Source organism: Neomonachus schauinslandi, chromosome 3 (genome assembly GCF_002201575.2).
Source record: "Neomonachus schauinslandi chromosome 3, ASM220157v2, whole genome shotgun sequence".
NCBI classification, from domain to species: Eukaryota; Metazoa; Chordata; class Mammalia; order Carnivora; family Phocidae; genus Neomonachus; species Neomonachus schauinslandi.
Genome location: NC_058405.1, coordinates 79,695,044 through 79,716,908, shown reverse-complemented (window position 1 = coordinate 79,716,908; position 21,865 = coordinate 79,695,044). Strand labels below are relative to the sequence as shown.

At 44.4% G+C, this 21,865-nt stretch overlaps 1 protein-coding gene across 1 annotated transcript; it reads right to left on the bottom strand.

The window, feature by feature from the left end:
• Nucleotides 1-19,046: 19,046 nt before the first annotated feature.
• GJA3 (gap junction protein alpha 3) lies at nt 19,047-20,396 on the bottom strand. The gene has a single exon (XM_021678212.1). The coding sequence runs from the start codon at nt 20,394-20,396 to the stop codon at nt 19,047-19,049; it is 1,350 nt and encodes a 449-aa protein (XP_021533887.1).
• Between the last annotated feature and the right edge of the window lie 1,469 nt (nt 20,397-21,865).

Below are 21,865 nucleotides of genomic sequence, written 5' to 3'. Positions count from 1 at the left end.
GTGTGACTTGCTTTGGCCATAGGAAGTTAGCAGAGGCTTGAAAAAGTGCTTGTGTGTCTCCATTCCCACCCTGACTCCTTAGGTGTCCTCAAGGGCATGCCTCGGTTAGCCTGCTGGGAGATGGGGCACGCAGAACAGAGCAGAGCCACCCAAGTTTCTGCCAGTGAATGTGTCCTACATCAGCCGACAGCCAGCAACTGTCAACCTTCTGAGTGGCCCCAGCTGAGATCAAAAAGCTGCCTGGCTTACTGGCCAACCTGCAGGTGGTCACAGTCCTGGCTGGCACCAACAGTCCAGCCCAGATCAAGTGAACCCTGCAGTCTTATAAACAAAACAGTTGTTTATGGTTTTATGTCACTGTTAGTTAAACAGCATTATTGTGGAAATAAATAACTGACACACCCAGGTTCCTAAAATGTAACTCTGGATTTCCCTTTTCCACTGAATTAACTGCCAAAGATGTAATCCACTAAATAATGATATTTAAAAAAGCGTATGAAAAATCCGAGATCTATTTGTATATATTTCATGATTCCTCTATTTTCAATAAAAATATTTATCTTCTGTGTTAATTTGCCAAGAATTAGGCAGCTCTACTTGAAATCCTCCTTCCCTGTTGGTGGAGATATAAAATCGTACAATCACTTTGGCAAACACTTTGCTGTTTCTTTAAAAAGTTAAATGTAGGGGCGCCTGGGTGGCTCAGTTGGTTAAGCGACTGCCTTCGGTTCAGGTCATGATCCTGGAGTCCCGGGATCGAGTCCCGCATCGGGCTCCCTGCTTGGCAGGGAGTCTGTTCTCCCTCTGACCCTCCTCCCTCTCATGCTCTCTGTATCTCATTCTCTCTGTCTCAAATAAATAAAATCTTTAAAAAAAAAAAAAAAGTTAAATGTACACTCACCATCCAGCCCAGCCATTGCACTCTTAGAACTAAAAATACATCTCCATAAAGACTTGTATACAAATGTTCATGATAGTCCCAAATTTGGTTCAAACTGGGTTAAAAAATTAACCATTCATGATGGTTAATTTTATATGTCAACTTGACTGGGCCAAGGTGTGCCCAGATATCTGGTCAAACATTATTCTGGGTGTCTCTATGAGGGTGTTTTTGGATGAGAGTAACATTTAAATTGGTAGACTGAGTGAAGCAGATTGCCCTTCCCAATGTGGGTGGGACTTATTCAATCAGCTGAAGCCCTAAACAGAAAAAAAAGCTGACCCTCCTGTGAGTAAGAGAGAATTCTCCTGTCTGACAGCCTTCGACTGGGACATTGTTTTGTTGTTGTTGTTTTTTGTTTTTTAAAGATTTTATTTATTTGTTTGACAGAGAAGGAGAGAGGGAGAGCACACAAGCAGAGGCAGAGGGAGAGGGAGAAGCAGACTCCCCACCGAGCAGGAAGCCCGATGCGGGACTCGATCCCAGGACCCCGGGATCATGACCTGAGCCAAAGGCAGACGCTTAATGACTGAGCCACCCAGGCACCCTGGGACATTGTTGTTTTTTCAGACTAGAACCAAAACATTGGCTCTTCCTGGGTCTTGAAGTCTACTGGCCTTGGGACTAGAATTTACACCTTTGGCCCTCTGGGGTCTTGTCAGCCTCTATAATCATGTGAGGCAATTCCTTATTATATATATATATATATTTATATTTATATATGTGTATCCCCCCTCCCCCCTGGAGAACCCTAGCACACCACCCAAAAGTTCATTAACAGGTGAATGAACAAATAATGGAATTCTCAGGAATAAAAAGGAACGAACTATTGAAACCTACAACAACAGAGATGAATCTTGAAAACATTATGTTGTATAAAAAAGGACAGTTACAGGGAGTTCATATTATATAATTCCACTTAATAATGAAATTCTAGAAAAGACTATTCTATGCCGTCCAAAGCAAATCAGTGATTGCCTGAAGTTGGTGATGAAGAAGAATTGACTAGAAGGAGCACAGGAGAACCTTCTGGGGTGGTGGAAATGTTTCTGAGTATGGTGATACACATTGGGCATATACATGTGGCAAACACAAATTATATCTCAGTAAAGTTGAATTTCTCAAAAGAATTACTCAGTCCTGGCAAGGGAATAAGCTTTTCTGATATCATATCCTTTGATGCTCTAATCTGTCAGATGAAGTTTAGATGGTCAAGCAGAATCCAAGTTTTCATTCATTTAGTCATTCACTCACTGGGTCACTATTAAGGACCTACTATGTGCCAAACCATGGTCCAGGCAGATATGGTCCCAGCCCATCTGAAGCACAGAGGGACAGTGAGGAACAATCCTTACCGGGTCTTCTATCCGCTTCTAGGTTATAATCCCCAAAGTTCCTAACCTCCTAAATGACTCATTCTAGAGGCGAATGGCAAGTTAGAGGTTGGGCTGGTATTAGAACTTGGCATATTATTAGCTTTTGGTCTTCTACCAGTCAATATCATACTTACACACATACAATTGCCTGGATGTCTGAATTGAGCTTGTTTTCCATATTTAACATAAACTCTGGAGGCCTCCGTCTCAGTGTGGACAAGTAGGTTTATACCTAGAAAAGCAATGGAATCTGCCAGTTTTTTATTAAGAAAATGCTTCCCAAGACAAGTTTTTTTTTTTTCTTAAGTAGGCTCCATGCCCAGTATGAAGCTCAATGGGGGGCCGAACTCATGACCATGAGATCAAGACCTGAGTCAAGATCAAGAGTCATCGATTAACTGACTGAGCCACCCAGGCGCCCTGTATCCAAGACAGTTTTTATAAAGGGCATTTAAAAACAAATTTCATAAGGTTTTGAATACAAAGGAATAAGAAACAACTATTTTCAGTCTTAGCTGGATTTGCCAAATGGATAAATTCCAAAATGTTAGTATTCTTGTCAGCTGCTTTGTGTCTTACCCAAACCAGTCACATCTCTGTCTAACAAAGGCAGTGATACAAGATATAGTCTCACAGCCAACATTTGATGGTGATCTTGCTATTGTAGTTAAAGAATCAGTTTCTTAACAGCGCTTTCAGTGACGTTAAAATTGCTTTCCAGAGTTGAGAACTCATTAAAAGGGAAATATCATAGAATTAATAGTCAACAAGTGTTGGCAAGGATGTGGAGAAAAAGGTAAGCTTGTGCACTGCTGGTGGGAATGCAAACTGGTGCAGCCACTCTAGAAGATAATATTGAGGTTCCTCAAAAAATTAAAAGTAGAAACTACCACATGAGTCAGTAATTCCACTAGTGGGTATTTACCCAAAGAATACAAAAACACTAATTTGAAAGGATGCACGTGACCCTATGTTTATTGCAACATTATTTACACTAGCCAAATTATGGAGGCAGCCCAAATGTCCATCATAGATGAATGGATGAAGATGAAGTGGTATGTGTACACATACACACACGCACACACGCACACACACAGTGGAATATTAGTCATAAAAAAGAATGAAATCTTGCTATTTTCAACAACATGGATGGATCTAGAAAGTATAATGCTAAGTGAAATGAGTCAGTCAGAAAAAGAAAATATGATATGATTTCACTCATGTGGAATTTAAAAAACAAAACAAACAAGCAAAAGAAAAAAGAGAGAGGGACAAACCAAGAAACAGACTCTTAACTATAGAGAAGAAACTGATAGTTCCCAGAGGGGAGATGGGTGGGGGATGGGCAAAATAGGCGAAGGGGATTAGGAGAACACTTACCATGTGAGCACTGAGTAATGTACAGAATTGCTGAGTCACTATATTATACACCTGAAATTCATATAACACTGTATGTTAACTATACTGGATTTTTTTTAAAAAAGTGTTCAACATCTACACTAATAATGATGACACTTCATACACCTGGAGATGGCTTATATGACAACTAATAATCCAGAACATAATGCAAATCAGACTGAAGCAAAGCAAAACAAAATACAATAAAATGGAAAGCCAACTTTCTGAGAAGTTATATTGTATTTGGCTTACAGAAATTAAGGCTATCCCTTACCCCCTCTGAGCCTGCCCTTACTTTGGTTCTTTGGATGGTGGGGTAGGTAGAAAAATGTCCCCCCAAAGATGTCCACATCCTAACCCCTCAGAACTTTTGGATATGTTAGGTGACATAGCAAAAGGAGAATTAAGGATGCTGATGCAATTAAGGTTTCTAATAAGCTGGCTTTAAGATAGGAAAGTTATCTTGTGAGCCCAATAGAATCACAAGCATTCTTAAAAGTGAAAGAAGGAGGCAGGAGAGAAGGTCTGAATGATCTGGTCTCAAATGGACTCAACAATTGCTGACTTTCAAGATGGTAGAAGGGCCACAGGCCAAAGAATACGGGCAGCTGGAGAAGCTGGAAAAGGCAAGGGGACAGATTCTCCCCCAGACCTTCCAGAAGGAACCAGTCCTGCCAGCACTTTGATACTGGCTCAGTGAGACTCACTTTGGACTTCTAACCTCCAGGACTATAATAAATTTGTGGTGTTGTAAGCCACTAGATTTGTGATCATTTGTGGCAGCAGCAACAGAAAACACATACAGGTGACAATGGGAAAAATATTTTTCAGAAGCCCCAAATTTTACTCTGCCTTTATTTTATAACAGGAATATCGCCAAGTTAGTTAAACTTCCCAAGCTTCCCTTCCTTCAGTGAAACAGGGATCCTCCCTTCATGGGGTTGTGGTGAGACTGAGACTCAGAGAATGTGTAAACTGACTGCATCCAAATTTAAAATGGGAAAATAATATATAATTTTAGGTTTAAAAGAATCACCCCAAATTAATTATTTTTACCATTATATACTTAGCTATAAAACTTTCCAATAAGTAATTTTCATTTATTGAATACGTCAGGCACTTTGTGTGAATCATCTCGCTTAATCCTCACAACAACCATGCAAGAAAGATAGTATCATGGCCATTGTACAGAAGGAGAAGCTGCAAATTAGACCACATGTAAAAATATTAGTACTAACACGACCACTGCCCTGAGTCCTTTACAACAGTTCTAGGAGGTGGGTTCTGTTGTTACCTCCATTTTACACGTAGGGGCTAGGCACAGGGTGTGAAGGCACTTGTCCAAGATCACAGAGCCAGGACTCCAGTGTGGATCTGGCTTCAGAGTTGGTTCTCTTGACTACCCACTTGTATTTGTGAAAGTGCAGATAGGAAGTTAGGTGTGAAAATATTTATTTAGAAATGAATTCAGTGAGGAGTGCCTATTTAGAATGCCCTCCAGCACTCCATATGTCAGGAATGGAGGTGTGCTCGGAGTTGGAGTGGGAGAGATGGGGGTTGAGCCAACTGTGGTTAAATACTTTTGCAAATTTTACAAAACCTCTGACTATGTAAACAGATTGCTACAGCCTCTTGGAAGGCCTTGGAGGGAATCCAGGCAAGTGAGAGGTCTGAGGTATACACTCAATTAGCTTCAAGGCAAATCCTTCTCTTAGAGTGTGGGAGGAAGTGGGGTGGGAGGTGGTGGTAGGAGGGTGTTCTGACTCGTTAGTTCCTTAGGGTCCCATGGAGACTGACAATGACAATGTATTATTTTTGGGGGGGTAGAAAATTCTCATATATATATATGTGTATATATATATATATATACATATTTATGAGAATATATGAAAGGAAGCAGGTTTTCTAAACAAAGCAAGTATAAGCAGGAGGTTTGCAATGTTAGAAGTTCTATGATAATGTGAATATGCAACACATCTTTTTTGAAATGGGCCTAGAGCCCTGTGGTTGGCTTGCTTAAGAACCATGGATGAGGTTTACCTCTGTTAACCTACCTACTTCTTTTTTTTTTAAAGATTTTATTTATTTATTTGACACAGAGAGAGACAGCAAGAGAGGGAACACAAGCAGGGGGAGTGGGAGAGGGAGAAGCAGGCTTTCCCGCTGAGCAGGGAGCCTGATGCGGGGCTCCATCCCAGGACCCGGGGATCTTGACCTGAGCCGAAGGCAGACGCTTAACCGACTGAGCCACCCAGGCGCCCCAGCCTACCTACTTCTCATGAAAAGAGAAGAATAATAATTGGATACCATAATTAATTATAATTACACAAAAATATGTAACTAGTTAATTATAAGGATTAATAATAATAATGACCCAGATGGTCCCAGAGGTTTGAAGAGGTTATTGTCCCTGGGGTCTCCCATAACATACATCACAACATCCATGAATTAAAATCACACTCTTTTCTCACAGGATGTTCCTTCCTGGCCACTGAATTTTGTATTACAAATGTGTGTATTAGTATCTGCCCTCTTATATCTGATATTAAAAGTATTTAGTTTATTATAGAAACTATAGAAAAGTAAAATAAAATTGATCTGTAAAGCCAGAAACAATCGTTTTTTCCTTCTAGTCTTTCTTTAAGATGTATAATTTATAAACAATGCCATTTCATTCAGGCTTGCCTGGATTTGTCCTGCAAACCCATGGGGCAGGAGTACAGCCCCCATGAGCTGAGGCAGGGCCTTCTAGAAGAGCGCTCCTCTCAGCAGACAGCCGCAGGGTTGAATGTCAGGTAGGGCTTCCCAGGAGACAGGGTTTCTGAACTGAGTGGGTAGCACAGTTGTAGAGCTTGGCATTGATCACTGAAGTGTGGACATTTCACCAGAAAGCTAGGCTGATGCTTGATAGAGAGGGCGTCAAACTACAAAGCCCATGAGGCCTGGTGGCCGAGTGCGGCAGCAAACTGGAGACCTGGTTCCCTCTGTGGCACAGACTTTCTCTCTTGCCAGGGAAGGGCGAACCCAAACCTGGAAGGATAGGGCAGGGACCATTTAGGTGGCGTGAGCCGCACATAGGCGCTCTCCTGCCCCAGATATGTATGCAATGTTAATAGTGGCCACTAATTCAGAATGGCCAGAGCAAGCCCGCCGAGCGTGGATTTGGCCTGTGAGCCTTCAGTTTGTGATCGCTGCCTTTTTTTAAGTAAACTTTTTATTGAAGTGTCATATGCATGCACAAATCTAGTAAAGCCATTAAAAACTTAAAAAAATAAAATAAAACGTATATCTAGTATTTGGGTTTTTCTGTTTTTAAATGTGACCTCAAAATAAATTTCTCTTAGAGTTGAAGTTCATGTTAAAAAATGAAAATAGCCTTTTAAAAAATTATGAAAGCAACGTAAATTAAGAAACATCAGAAAATAGAGACAAATATAAAGAAGTCACCTGTAAGTTACAGACACCCAAAGGGTGTGAGAATGTAAAGAACTATATAAGGGGTCAGGGCTTCAGACTCGGTAAAGCAACCCTGTGTTTGGTTTCAAGTGTCAGGAATCCACATTGCTGGGGCCGGTGTGAAACGGCTGACGAGGCATGGCTGGAGGCTGAGTCGGGGCGGTTGCCCTCAGACGCATCCCCTGACTAGGCAGTGAGGCCTGCTGACCTGTCGCCAGGGCTGATTTGGGGGCCGAGTGGGGTGGCATCAGCGGTGAAGGGACCTGTGTGAGTGGAGCGTGCCCAGCACGGCAGAGCCTCCCCAAGGCAGCAGGGAACAGACAACTTTCCAACCTGGGTGAAGTGGTTCTCTCTTTGGACAGCTGTGCCTGTTACACAGACCTTTCTGACTCCCTGAAGTTTTCCCCCATTTGGTGTCAAACAGCTGAGTGTAATCTTCCATGCCAGTCCTTCAAATATGACCATACACAGGATAGCGATCATTTTTCCTCTTCAGCCTAACAGCTCAGCTCCTTCACCAATTTCCTCTATGGTTTCCAGGTCTCTCTGGAGTAGTTCTAGCATTTTCAACACTCTGGCAAAATGTCGCCCTTCAGCCTCACTGCTGTCTAGGGCAGAAGAGAAGTGGGAGGGCCTGTGTTCCATGATTGGGCCTGGGGCTGTCACGGATCTTGCCAGGCATGTCGCACTGTTGGCTCATAGGAGCTCGGTCGTAGTTTCTCACACGTGCTCCTGCCAGGGTATCTCTTACTTATGCAGCTGGATTTTGGACTTAAATACAGGTTTTTACCTTGATCTCTATGTAGATTCACTGAGTTGGATATGGCCCAACAGTCCAGGATGACAAGATTGAGTATCCCATTCAGCAAGTTCCTTCTGTCCTGTTACCTATCTATTTAGTGAACACACTTTTTGTATCTTCATCCATATCATGGTACACATGTTGAGGAAGGATGGGGCAGGGCATACTACACTTCAGGCAGGTCATGAAAAGTGTATCTACTCCCAAACACTGACTCCTTTGATAGGCTAATGGTTCCCCAAACCCCAGAATTTGAGAATATTACCTTAAAAGGAAAAAAGGACTTTGCAGATGTGACTAAGTTAAGGGTCTTGGGCTAGGGAGATAATCATGGATAATCAGGGTATTCCTAAGTGTAATTATCAGTGTCCTTGTAAGATGGGGGAGAGAGAGGGAAATTTGATAGTCACAGAGGTGAATAAAAGTGGTATGATCATGGAAGCAAATACAGATTACAGTGATGCAGCCAGGAGCCAGGGAATGCCACAGCCTTTAGAAGTGGAAGAGACAAGGGGCGCCGGGATGACTCAGTCATTAAGCATCTGCCTTCGGCTCAGATCATGGTCCCGGGGTCCTGGGATCAAGCCCCACGTCAGGCTCCCTGCTCTGAGGGGGGCATGCTTCTCAATCTCCCTCTCCCTCTGCCTGCTGTTCCCCTTGCTTGTGCTCTCTCTCTTTAAATGAATGAATGAATGAATGAATGAATGAATGAAGTGGAAAAGATGAGTGGTGGGTTCTCCCCTGGAGCCTCTGGAAGGAACCAGCCTTGCCAACAGTTTGACTTCACCCCGGTGAAACTGATCTCAGGCCTCAGATCTCAGAACAGTGTGAAGAGAAATCTGTGTTGTTTTTTTTTGTTGTTTTTTTTAAAGATTTTATTTATGTATTTGACAGAGAGAGACACAGCGAGAGAGGGAACACAAGCAGGGGGAGTGGGAGAGGGAGAAACAGGCTCCCCGCAGAGCAGGGAGCCCGATGCGGGACTCGATCCCAGGACCCCGGGATCATGACCTGAGCTGAAGGCAGTCGCTTAACCAACTGAGCCACCCAGGCGCCCGAAATCTGTGTTGTTTTAAGCCACTAGTGGTAATAGGTCACAGCAGCCCCAGGAGACGAATGTTCACTCTGGCTATTCAGTGACAGTTCCCTAGGCATGCAGGTGTGTGCGGTCCTAGTCTCTGACTAGTCCACCAGCATGGCTTGTGGTAGCTGGTCCCAAACTGGCCGAAATTCAAGTGCAGTCTAACTTCTTGCTTCTGCCTTTTTCACCCTTGATGAAGAACCACAAATGGCCGTGGCTGCTTCCTTGGTTTGGTATTCCCTTGGTCTGGTATTCCCTCGTCCCTGGTCTCTCAGACCTTATCTTCACGATAAAAAAACTATTTAGAATTAAATATAGAGATGATAAAATAAATCAAACTTAAGATTCAGTACTTTGGTGTTAATCTTAGGTTTTGTATTCACTGAGTATATATATATATATATATGTATGAATATATACACATACATATTTTCTTTTAAATCAACTTTGTTGGCATACAAGTAATATACAGTAAGATGAACCTATTTTAAAGGTGCGGTTTAATGAATTTTGAAAAATGTGTGTGTTTGTGTAACCATCACCACAGTTAAGATAGAGAACATTTCATTTCACCAGAAAGTTTCCATACATCTCTTGCAGTCAGGCCTTCCTAAACCCTGATCTCAGACAATCACTGATCTGCCTCTGTCAGCGTAACATCCTGGTATATTGGGTATTTAGTATGTTTGTAATCTTTAGGGCAATCTGGCGTATTAGGGAATCTGACAAAATTGACTTGTGATTTCTATATGAAATATATAATAATTTTAGACTCATAATTTTTTAAGATTTTATTTATTTATTTGAGAGAGAGAGAGCAAGAGAGAGAGCACAAGCGGGGGAGAGGGGAGTAGCAAGGGTGAGGGAGAGGCAGGCTTCCCTGCGGAGTAGGGAGCCCAATTTGGGGCTCCACCCCAGGACTCTGGGATCATGACCTGAGCCAAAGGCAGCCACTTAACTGACTGGCGCCCATAGACTCATAACTTTTCAGTTAAAAAGTTTAAGAGCATTTGACTGTGTGACTGATATTAGAATGTATGCAAGAATTTTGAAGTTCCTATATTTATTACTTTGATTTATTTAATTTTTATTTTTTTAAAAAGTTTATTTATTTATTTATTTGACAGAGAGAGAGAGAGATAGCGAGAGCAGGAACACGAGCAGGGGTAGTGGGAGAGGGAGAAGCAGGCTTCCCGTGGAGCAGGGAGCCCGATGCGGGGCTCGATCCCAGGACCCTGGGATCATGACCAGAGCCAAAGGCAGACGCTTAATCATTTGAGCCACCCAGGCGCCCCCGATTTATTCAATTTTTAAAGAGTTACTTGAGGTTGTTGTAAAGTTTTGTGAGTTCGAGGTATAGGTTGAGCCATTCAGGCATTTGAAATAGTTAAGAATAAAATGAGTATATTAAATTTATAAATGCAGTTCAAAATATTGAGAAGAATTAAATGAACTGATTGTAAGAGTTTAATTGGTTCAACTAATTAATTGGCTCAACTAAGGTGATTATTTTTATTTTATTTAAAGTTTACCAGATTTATACATAGTATAACAAAGTTTGTACAATGAACATAAAGGCTAAAGGAAAACAAGATTTTGAATTTGAACTTTATTTTTTTTTAATTTGAACTTTAATAATGAAATACCAATTTGAAATTTAAGTAGTTGTAAAGTCCTTTCTGTACATTGAAGTCCCCCTTGCTCATTAAAACATACACACAAACAAACCCAAACACACACAGGCTCATTCTTCCTCCTTTAGTTTGTATAGTGCCGGACATCCTCACACTTCATCATCAATCATTGACTATAGGCCTTCAGGTTTCTTTTACATAGCAGCAGCTCTCCCAAACTGCAGAAGTGGGGCTGGGGGCTGGGGCATGAAGGAGGTTGCCTTCTATGACATCATCACGGTGATAACAGGGCAGCTCTCAAAGTTAAACTTGAGTGAACATTGGAAGGGAAACCTTCATACTTGCGCTTGGATTTTTCTTAAGAGAAGAAAAAAAATTCTTCCTTTCCAGACCCCACTGCCTTCTCTCTGAACGTTCTGCTCTTGGTTCATGGCACCACACACTAATGCCCCCGCCAGCTGATGGATACCCTAGGACAGCTAAGGTGTTTTCATAGCACCTTTGAGCAAGAGAAACAGAAGCTCAACCAGGGTTGGTGACCGCCAGCTCCCTCGCCACAGCTCCCATCAGCTGCAAATGGCCTGCAAAGAGATTGGGTTTTGTATCTGCCTCATGTGTTGTCTGGCTCAGGTCCTAAATATTTTAAGAACACACCTGGAAGTGCAATGAGGAAGGATGGAGTCCACACATGCTCAGTCATACACTCAGACACTGATGCACACACTTGCACACACACATTTTAGATAAATGCTAAAATGTAGGCAGGGATAATGTGCTTTCCGAATGTCTTTTGAGGATGTTGGACATAAAATTCTTAACTCAGGTATGTTTTTATTTATTTATTTATTTATTTATTTATTTATTTGAGAGAGAGAGAGAGAAACAGCATGAGAGGGGATAGGGTCAGAGGGAGAAGCAGACTCCCCGCTGAGCAGGGAGCCCGATGTGGGACTCGATCCCAGGACTCCAGGATCATGACCTGAGCCAAAGGCAGTCACTTAACCAACTGAGCCACCAAGGCGCCCTCAGGTATGTTTTTAAGACCATTCTTTATTCTGTGCAGGGGACCCGCTGCACATGTTCAGGTACTCAGCATCCCATTTGTCTCGCCGCAGACATGGTAAGCTAGGGATGATGAGATGCAAGGCCGGGAGCCCCGGGGCTGGGGGGCTGTGCCCTCACTCTGCCCTCTTCGGTGGCCTTTGGTTCCTGTCCACCCATGTCCTGGCTGCCTGCCTCCTCCTGTCCACATGGGCTGTGGCACGGAGTAGGAGTTTCTGGAAGGTTTACTATAAAAATGTATGTATTTCCTCTGAGCTCGTTCAAAACAGTCTGTCTTTTGAGGATGACTTTTTCTCATTTATTTTGTCTTACACTTTCAGGGGAAATCAGAAGGAAGGGCATCTCTTATAGTCCACAAAAAAAGTGTATAGTTCCATATTTGGAAACTCCAGCCCCGTGGGAGCGCTTCCAGGCTGCGTAACTGGCGAGGGCAATGTGGGGGCCCCCGCCCATATTATGGACAACACGCCCTGCAATTCTGTGGGGAAACAGAACATGTCCAGGTTTATGTTTGGATACATCACACACACATTAATGCTGCACACAGATATGTGAGTAAGAATCAACTGTTCCGGGGAAAGTGGTATCTACAGCCTGTTCTTTGAGGGACTTATTAGACCTACTAGAACCTAAAAGAGGTTCTTGCAGAAGTTGCAAGTTTTGATCCAATGGCCTGGATGTGTTTGGCCCCTTCGGTGTGTAGCGAGGTAAGCATTCATATTCACTTGTTCAATATTTAGCACGTATTTTTTGACAACTTAATAAAACTCTAAGTCATTTAAAAAACTAAACTTTTCTATTTTTTCCCACTGAAAAGGTAATAAAAACTTATAAAATGGCTCAAAGAAGATTCCAAATCGGGACCACAGTAGTTTTCTGGGGTAGGTTCAAAGCTTGGCCAAGCTGACTTCTTTTTAGGACCTGCTGGTCCTCAGCTGGATGGCTTTGAACCAAGTGTGGCAGGCCGCCGCCAACTGCACTAGTCACACCCTCGCGACCTGTTTCCTTCCACGATTTTCCTTCTCCCTCCCATGGTCTCCTTCATTTCCATAAGGAATAATTTTAGAGGGCGCCTGGGTGGCTCAGATGGTTAAGCGTCTGCCTTCGGCTCAGGTCATGATCCCAGGGTCCTGGGATCGAGTCCCGCATCGGGCTCCCGGCTCAGCAGGGAGCCTACTTCTCCCTCTGACCCTCTCCCCTCTCATGCTGTTTCTCTCTCGCTTGCTCTCTAAAAAATAAATAAAATCTTTAAAAAAAAAAGGAATAATTTTAGAGTGAATGATGACAACAGAAAAAGGGTGGACAGTGGTGATGTAAAAAAGAAAAAAGAGAGAGAGAGACTTCTGGAATGAAGAAATGAGCTGTTTCTTGCTCTGGGTGTGTTCCCTACGTGTGTTCAAATGCATGGGTTGCATTGTATACTTGGGTGTTGTGTCCTTTATGTGTATATCTTAGTTCAATTTAAAATGTTTTTTAGTTTTTGAAAAATATATATATATAAAGTTCTAATCATGGCAAAATACACACTACATAAAATTTACCATATTAACCATTTTTAAGTCAGTTGTATTAAGTACATTCGAATTGCTGTGCAGCGTGGCTACCATCCATCCCCAGAACTTTGTCATCTTCCCTAACTGTGCAACTCCCGGTTTTAACCTCCCCATCATGCTACCTTCTGTCTCCATGATTCTGTCTATTCTAGGTAGACGAAATAAGTGGAATCATCCAGTGTTTGTCCTTCTGTGACTGGCTTATTCACTTAGTGTAATGTCCTCAAGTTTCATCCATGTTGTAGCCTGTGACAGGATTTCCTTCATTTTTAGGGCTGAATAATATTCCACTGTATGTATAGAACTGTTTTGTTTTAAAAATAAAGTTAAAAAGTACAACTGTGTCAGTCCCAGAAGATTTTGGCCAGGGTTACGTTCATGGGTTTTCACTGAGGCTCTACTGAGTGCTACCACGGGTCAGGCACTAGGCGAGGTGTGTTCTGTCCGTTCTCACTTGTTCCTCGCAAACTTATTTCCATTTTTCAGCAGCGAAAACCCAGCTACAAAGTCAGAGGTTAACTAACTTCCCTGAGATCACGTGGCTGCAAAGGAGCGGTGCAGAGTTCTGACCCTTGTCTGTGACCCTGGAGGCGGCTGGCCTGAGGCGTGGGACAGTGCACCCTACAGGAAGCTTGTGTGTCCCCAGCGAGAGGATGCCTGCTAAGGGACACGTCCCTTATAAAGCATCACGGAAGTCCGCACGTCCCCGGAGCGCTGACAGGCGATCGGCCTGGCTTCCGTTGCGGCGCCTGAGCCCGCCCGGGGTGTGCGCGCCGGGGCTGGCCGCGCTGGGCCTGCAAAGTCGCGCTCCTGCCTCCGCGGCCTCCAGCCGCCGGGCGGGGGCGGGTCGTGCCGCGGCTGCCGCTCCGCACTGGGCGTCTGCGGAAGGCCGCCCGGCACCTGCCTGGGGCCGGCGACCGCGCCAACCCCATCTCTGCTCGCCCCGCCCCGCCTGTCGCCCTCCTGGGAGTCCCCGGGGTACCGTCGCCGCCTCCCCTCCCTTCTCCTCGTGGGCGCTGCCGCCTGGTCGCGGGCTGGGGGTCGGGCCGCCTCTCCGGGGGCCGCCACGTTGCGGCCCTGCACCCGAGGGCCGAGCCTCTTTCCGAAACCTCCATCAGAACAGGCTTTGGCACTTATGGTCGGAAATGGGGGAAATTTTCACCAATTCGTGTTTGGTGGGGTTGAATTTTGAATGTTGCGTTGCCTTAGAGCCTTCAAAGCAGCCCTCTTGTTACACCGCGTCCCTGGAAATCATCCCCAAAGTGGATCTGTAAAGCGGGAACAGCGAAAGTGCGAATTGCGTTATTAAGGACTTGGAGTCGGACACATTGCAGGTATGGCCAAATGTCATAAAAGCAAAGATGACAACTACACAATTACTTGTAATTATATACAGAAAAGTGGTCGCCGAGAACGATAAATTCCAGCCTCACGAGACAAAGTGATCTCTCAGCTGTTGAAACCCCATTACAGCTTAGCAGGTTCGTGCACGAAGGAGGAGTTAAGGAGACCCACGAGGTTAACGTGCACATTATTTCTTCCGGAGAACATATAGCAAGAGGTAGTAACAATGCTACAGGAACCCTTGGGAGAGGCTACTTGAAGTTCCTAAGTACCTGTGAAAAGACAGAACAGCCATTGCAGAAATTTCTCAAGCTTCTTTTGTAGGAAAGTTTTTGCTCCTTATTCTATCTAGATGAAATTTTTTTACTCTGAAAACCTGCTCAAGGATTCTATCAATAAAAACAATCAACTACAGAGCTGGTGATTTATATTTAAGGCCACTTTTTACTACTTAGATTATAACATGCTTATTTTCAGTTACAATTTAGTCTAGGAAAGATACTATTATAACACAAAAAATAAAGTTTTAGTAAGAGTTTTGTAAATATTATGACCTAAGTTACATTTACATACCAAACATCTTCAAATATAATACTAGAAACAGTTCACTGCTCTTAGTGTTATTTATATTCCTAGCTGACCATAAAAAGTCTTGCTAAGACATTCTATAAGGCTAACAGAAAAAAATATTTTGGGCAATGAGAAATCTTAGAATGCATAAACCTCAGCTTTGCAGTGTAGTAATATAAAATTAGAATGAGAAATACATTTTCGGACTTTAATGTACAATGCCTTCGTGTTTGATTGTATTTAAAAGTTATCTCGAGAATGTCCTGAACGCCATGGAGGTGGGGGTGGGGCAGTGGCAGGAATCTATTGATCTTTACAGAAACATTTTTCTTTTGAAATCATGCAGTACTTGTATAAGAATTTATTTGGTGGAGATCCACAAATCAATGTTACAAATACCAGAAGGAAAAGTTCAAAAGAAAAAAATTCAGCAAAAGGACTTTTTTTCAAAAATACTAAAGAATTAAAGTGTTAATAGGAAAAAAAAAAGCCTATATTGAAAAGAGACCTAAATCTCATGAACTTAATTTTTTTAAAGGATGTTTGACTTGTATTCATAATTCTAATTCTAGGTGTTCTTGCATAAGAAATCTATGATCTAGCCACTTACTTAGTGATCAAGGAAAGCCAGGATGGGTCAGAAATATTCTGGCCTGCTCTTTTCCCCTTTTTATTTTCTTTTGAAACTTAACGTATCTTTTTTTGTTAATTTCATGGGAAAAAATAATTCAGTGAAATAAAGTTTTAAAAGGAGAAAGTGAATGATTAAGAAATGTTTTAGAATTTTAATAAATGGATTTGGAGATGGATTAGTAATGCTCATCATTTTATAACTATCACAGATTATGTAGTGCCAATAGATGACTGAGCTTCTGCAAATACGGATGCAAGAAAGTAATTGTCTTGCATACTGCAGATTAAAAGATAAGGTGCATAAATATGTTAGGTAGAGCATCTGAGTTTTAAAATAAATTTATGGAATTAAAAAATTTTCCATTAAATAAGATAACAATAATTTCAGTGAAATTTCTGAATAATTAACAGGCTAGAGAAAAAACATATCTGGAATCTTGACCATAGGGAGAGGTGATTTCTACTTTTATTGCACATATTAATGCTTACAGTGACTGGCTAAATAGAGAGCACCCTTTCACACTCCCATATCCCCATGAGGGAGAAGGACCCTAGCCTTCAGAGTCATGGATACCTCAAATAGCAACAAAATGGAACGCCTGCTTTCATTTTTTATATGAATTGAAATCAGAACACTACCTTGAAAAAATACTATAGGCACTGTTGTAATCATAGAATTTTACTTCTTTATAAATTAGTGGTTTCCAAGGAAGTGAATCTAATTTCACACTCCTACCCATGCACTAAATGGGCCAACTAGACTATGGTCAATTCACAATATTGGCATCTTCATCAACATATGGTGAATAAAACCCAATTTTAAAATGTGAAAACTAAATATAATTATAGTTCTCACTCTCATCTCCAACCCCACTTAAAATCAAATCGTGGGTAAATCAGAAGCTTATTATTAACATTTATCTTGGTAGAACCTAAAGAGCCTATGTTCACATCTACCTCGGCTGTCTGTTAACTGAATTGTTACCAAAGCTTTTTTTTTTTTTAATCAAAATGCCCCCTTTTTTTTTTTTAAAGATTTTATTTATTTATTTGAGAGAGAGAGAATGAGAGACAGAGAGCATGAGAGGGAAGAGGGCAGAGGGAGAAGCAGACCCCCCGCTGAGCAGGGAGCCCCATGCGGGGCTCGATCCCGGGACTCCAGAATCATGACCTGAGCCGAAGGCAGTTGCTTAACCAGCTGAGCCACCCAGGCGCCCCATCAAAATGCTTTTCAACTAGGATTTTCTGGTGGCCCTTCTCACCCTGGGGCACTAGGTCCTACTTCCTGAAGCCTAAGGCATCCACGGTAGGTGATGAATGAACTTCTCTCCTCTGCATCGTATAGTGGCACGAGTTATGCACCAGCCTAGGGGGAATTGAGAAAATGGTCACTCAGATAATTTTCTGTAAGGCTCAAATCTGTTTGAGAAAGGCTGAAACGGTATTTACGGGAAGTGAGCATTTTTCAAGCCTAGGAGATTATCCCAGTTCATTCTGCCGCAAAGCATAATGCTCTAATGAACTAGTCGCACGCGCTAATCTGAGAATGGGAATCCCAGTCTTCTCATCAGGTTGCTAGTGGGTCACTCTTTATGATATAAAACACAAAGTATGTTTTGGAGTGTAGCCCCAGATCATCAGGAAGTTGGTGTTGATTCGCACAGAGGAATGAATCAAATTGGCAAGTGTGTGCTGTTTTGCTGAATAAGGGCTGACAGTACTCAGTGGAAGTTGGAGTGTGAGAAGGACCGGGCTCAGCATTACCACTGTTCATCGGTTTATAAACAAACAGCGACTCAGACACGACAGCAGGGTGTGCAGTACAGAAAATTCTGCCACCTTCCAGCCACACCCACACAGAGAAAGAGCCTTCCCTGTCAGTGCAGCAATCTGCGTTGGTGACAGATGGGGCACACGTCCGAAATCAGCACATGCACTTACACAGGAAGTAAAACCCAGATACTTTTATTTATACTTTAGAAAGCAAACAGGCTGCCCACAAAGAATGGTTAGGAAACTCAAAGAGTTTTATTTTGTACTGTTAAAAAAAAAATGTAGGTCATCGATTCATCTGTATAAATAATTTTTCTGGCAAGAGTAGTTAACTTTTAACCTTCCATTCAAAAACTTCACAACTTCAAGTATTGGAAATGCACTTAAATTTCCCCTGCCTTTATTTTATATAGTACATTCGCATAGCAATTAGCTGACTCATGAGGTCGAAGAGTTTCTTTAAAAGAAGGTTCAAATCTTTACCAGTATGTAATGGGACAAATTAGCATTCTCTTGGTCAGTATTCATTTTAATAGTACTATTTTTCTTTCATTTCTCCTGAAAGAAAGTGGGGGGAAATAGGCATACCTGTACAATTCAGATCAAAGCACAAAATATCATTTAAAAAATAAATACCTAAGGCATACCTGCCACACTTTTATTTCAATTTCCTCAGCTGTTTAAAAATTATCTCGAGTGTCGCTGCATTTCTACCTGCTTTCTTACCAGCAACCTCTGTGGCTCTCGCCTGCGCTGAATCCACCTCTGGAGGGTAGCTGCTCATTGTCACTTGTCATGAAGCGTACAGTTTGATATCCTGGGCTTCACAGGCAATTTCAGAAACTCAAATGACACTATATGGACTTGCTCTAAATCTTTTTTTAGTGCAGTTTGGCAAATATCCCAAATAAAATTCAACTCTAAGTTAAAAGTATCAAACAGAGATAGTGCTAAGTGCGTCTGTGACTTTCTGGGCTGCCCAGAGGCTCTGGAGAGCGTAGGAATGGAAAGCCTAATTGCCCCAAACTGAAGTGACTGCAGACACCACCTGCTTTTACCACAGCGGAACAGTCACCCACAGAGACAGCAGGAGCCCAAGGCTGGGCAGCAACACCTGCAAAGGTGGCCCAGGTTGCTGGACTCTTGGGTTGTTGTGAATATCTTTAAAGGTCAACAGCCCCTGCACCCACTTTGCCCCTACCTCCCCATCTCAGCAAGCGTGGACCTTCTCCCCACTCTACCTCACAGTGTTAAGAACAGCAAGCATGGACACACAAGAAACCTGCTCTCTTCCGCTTGATCGTCCCCTCCTCCACTCCAGTGCTCTCTCACTTCCAGGCTTTCTCTACCTGCAGACTGGAACTGCACTTTGGTTTTGGTTGCTAGAAAAGAGGTTATTATAAAGCTGTCTGGAGAGACCACCGCTAGATGGCCAAGTCACTGGGTCTGGCCCTGCCGCCACTGGACTTACTGGCCTTGCTTGATCGGCCCGGCTCTGCCGGGAGCAAAGGAGGCGCGTGCATCTCCACCGCGGTGGTCACTGCCTGCTCCCCGTCGTCGGGAGTCACTGCCAGTTTGCTTTCTCCCAAGCTGCTGCCGTGCCCGTTCAGCGACAGGCCGGGCGCGCTGCTTCCCGCGCCACCGTTCTCAGGGAGCTGCTGGGCGCTGCCTGTAGGGCTCAGGGTTGCAGAAGCCGACGCTGGAGGGGAGGCCTTCCTCGCAGAAGTCTGCTGCTCGGCCTCCTGGTTGGCCCAGTTCTGTTCTGTCACTAGCAGGTGGTGGTTGCCGTTGTAGAATTTGGCGGGGTGGTCCTTCCCCGGTGCCTCGTTCAGGGCTGCCAGGTTGAAGTCTGTTGCTGGTGGAGGGGCTCCGGGGTAGCCCGCGGCCGTGGCCTTTGCCAGGGAAGAGGCAGAGTGAGTGTAGTAAGGCGGGAATCCGATGGTAACCGTGGGCGGGGCAGAGTGGGAGGGGAGGAGGAGTGGGCTCACACCCCCGGGGTTTGTGGCCCCCACCCTGGATTCAGGGGAGTCTGAGCGGTAGTGGTTGGTCATTCCTTGTTTAAGCTTCTTCCAGCCCAGGTGGTAGATCTCCAGCATGTTGAGTAAGAGGGACACGCAGGCCACGGCCAGCATGAAGATGATGAATATGGTCTTTTCCGTGGGCCTGGAGATGAAGCAGTCCACCGTGTTGGGGCAGGGCCACCGGTCACAGCGGTACAGCGGCTTCAGCTCAAAGCCGTACAGAAAGTACTGCCCGGCGATGAAGCCCACTTCAAACAGCGTCTTAAAGATGATGTTGAACACGTAGGTCCGGAGCAGGGCCCCGGCGATTCGGATCTTGCCCCGGTCATCCCGCACCGGCGGCCTGTCCTTCTGGCTGTGGCCGCCCGGCCCACAGCGTGCAGCCGGCCCGTGGTGCGGGCTGTCGCCCTTCAGCAGCTCTTCCTCCCGCTCTTTCTTCTTCTCTTCCATGCGCACGATGTGCAGCACATGGCCCAGGTAGATGAGGGTGGGCGTGGACACAAAGATGATCTGCAGCACCCAGAAGCGGATGTGGGAGATGGGGAAGGCTTTGTCGTAGCAGACGTTCTCGCAGCCGGGCTGCTGCGTGTTACACGTGAAGTCCGACTGCTCGTCCCCCCACACCTCCTCGGCTGCGGCGCCCAGCACCAGGATCCTGAAGATGAACAGGACCGTCAGCCAAACCTTGCCAATGACCGTGGAGTGCTCCTGTGCGTTCTCTAATAGTCTCCCCAGAAAGCTCCAGTCGCCCATTGCTTCAGATTGCTAACCTGCAAGGGAACATTGCTGGTTAATAGGAAGCTTATGACGAGTTGTCCAGTCCAAGCACCCCGAGGGGCAGGCCTTGGCGGGTGGCGTTGGAATAATCTTTCCCGGGGGAGCTGTAGTCCCACTTCCATACGAGGGAGGCGCTGCAGAGCTCTCCACAGCACGAGTGTGCGTGTGCAGGGGTGTGTGTGCGTGAGCGCGCGCGTCTCCACCATGGCGCTGAGCAGGGTTACCTAAACGCCCGCAGCGCCAGCGTGACACGGAGCTCCTGTTACACTAACGAGCGCTGGCGCCGAGGAGATGCCCACGGGCGACTGAAGCCCTCGCTTCGGAGATGAGGAAACTGGAGCTCCAAAGAGAAATGACTTGCCTGAGGGGAATGTGACTCTCCCCTGGCTTCTAACTCCCCATCCTGTCCTTTTCCAGGGCCCAGTCTCCCAGGAGCTCTGGTGCTGCGGGGTACACAGCTTGACTCCACTCCTAACCTCCACCTTTCGGTTCCTGTGAGGTTACGGTAACTTTCCTGCATAACTTCTGCCACATACTAACCTACTACCTCTTCTAGTACTTACTTTCTTTTTTCACTTGGCAAATATTCCGTCATGGTTAACTCACTGCACGTCCCCAGGCAGGAGCCCATGTCCCCATCTGTAAGATGGGATGATGGTCATTGGGTCATGTGCCGTGAGCTGCTTCCTAGACGGAGGGAGGGCCTGCAGGCCTCCTCTGTGAAGGTGGCAGTGGTCCTCAGACGCAGGGGACCAAGGTTACAAGGCGTCCTCCCTGTTGCTACTGCTCAAACAGGCCAGATGCTTCCAACTAGAACCAAAAGAACTCTGTTCTTCGGTCATTCTTCGCTAAGGAGAGCGGCCCAAGCTGTAAGTGTATGTACGAGTTCCAGCAGCCTTAAAGAACACTCTTCTCATTTTGAATGTTAAAATGTTTAAAAATATTAACTTTTATGAATGGGTTCAAAGGCAAATAAAACAAAACTTTACTTACCATGATCTAAAGAAATAGACAAACGTTAACCCTCTCCTAGAATAAACTTTCAAGCCTTGGTTGTGGTCATTTGAGGTCTTTAGAAAAATATTACCAGTCACATATCCTACCAGCCTCCTTGTCCCATACTGTGACTGGCAGCTATTCTATTTGGCATGTTCTTAGAAGGTAAAATATTTTAATTCAGAAACTTAATTACTGAAGGTGAAACAACCCACTCTTCCGTGAAGGATGTCAGGTGTCAGGGGACCCTTCTAGGTTACATCCTGCTTCTCCTCAACCCCAGACCGTTACAGCGTTTTGAATGGCATCTCTGCTCATAGCCCCAGCCCCTCCCTTCAGTCTGCTGGAGATTTTCCTCTGGGGCACAGGACAAAAGCCTCGCATAGTGTGGACCTCCCATCAGTCCCTGATCCAACACTGCTGATGCCAAACTTCCCGTGGTCAATGGG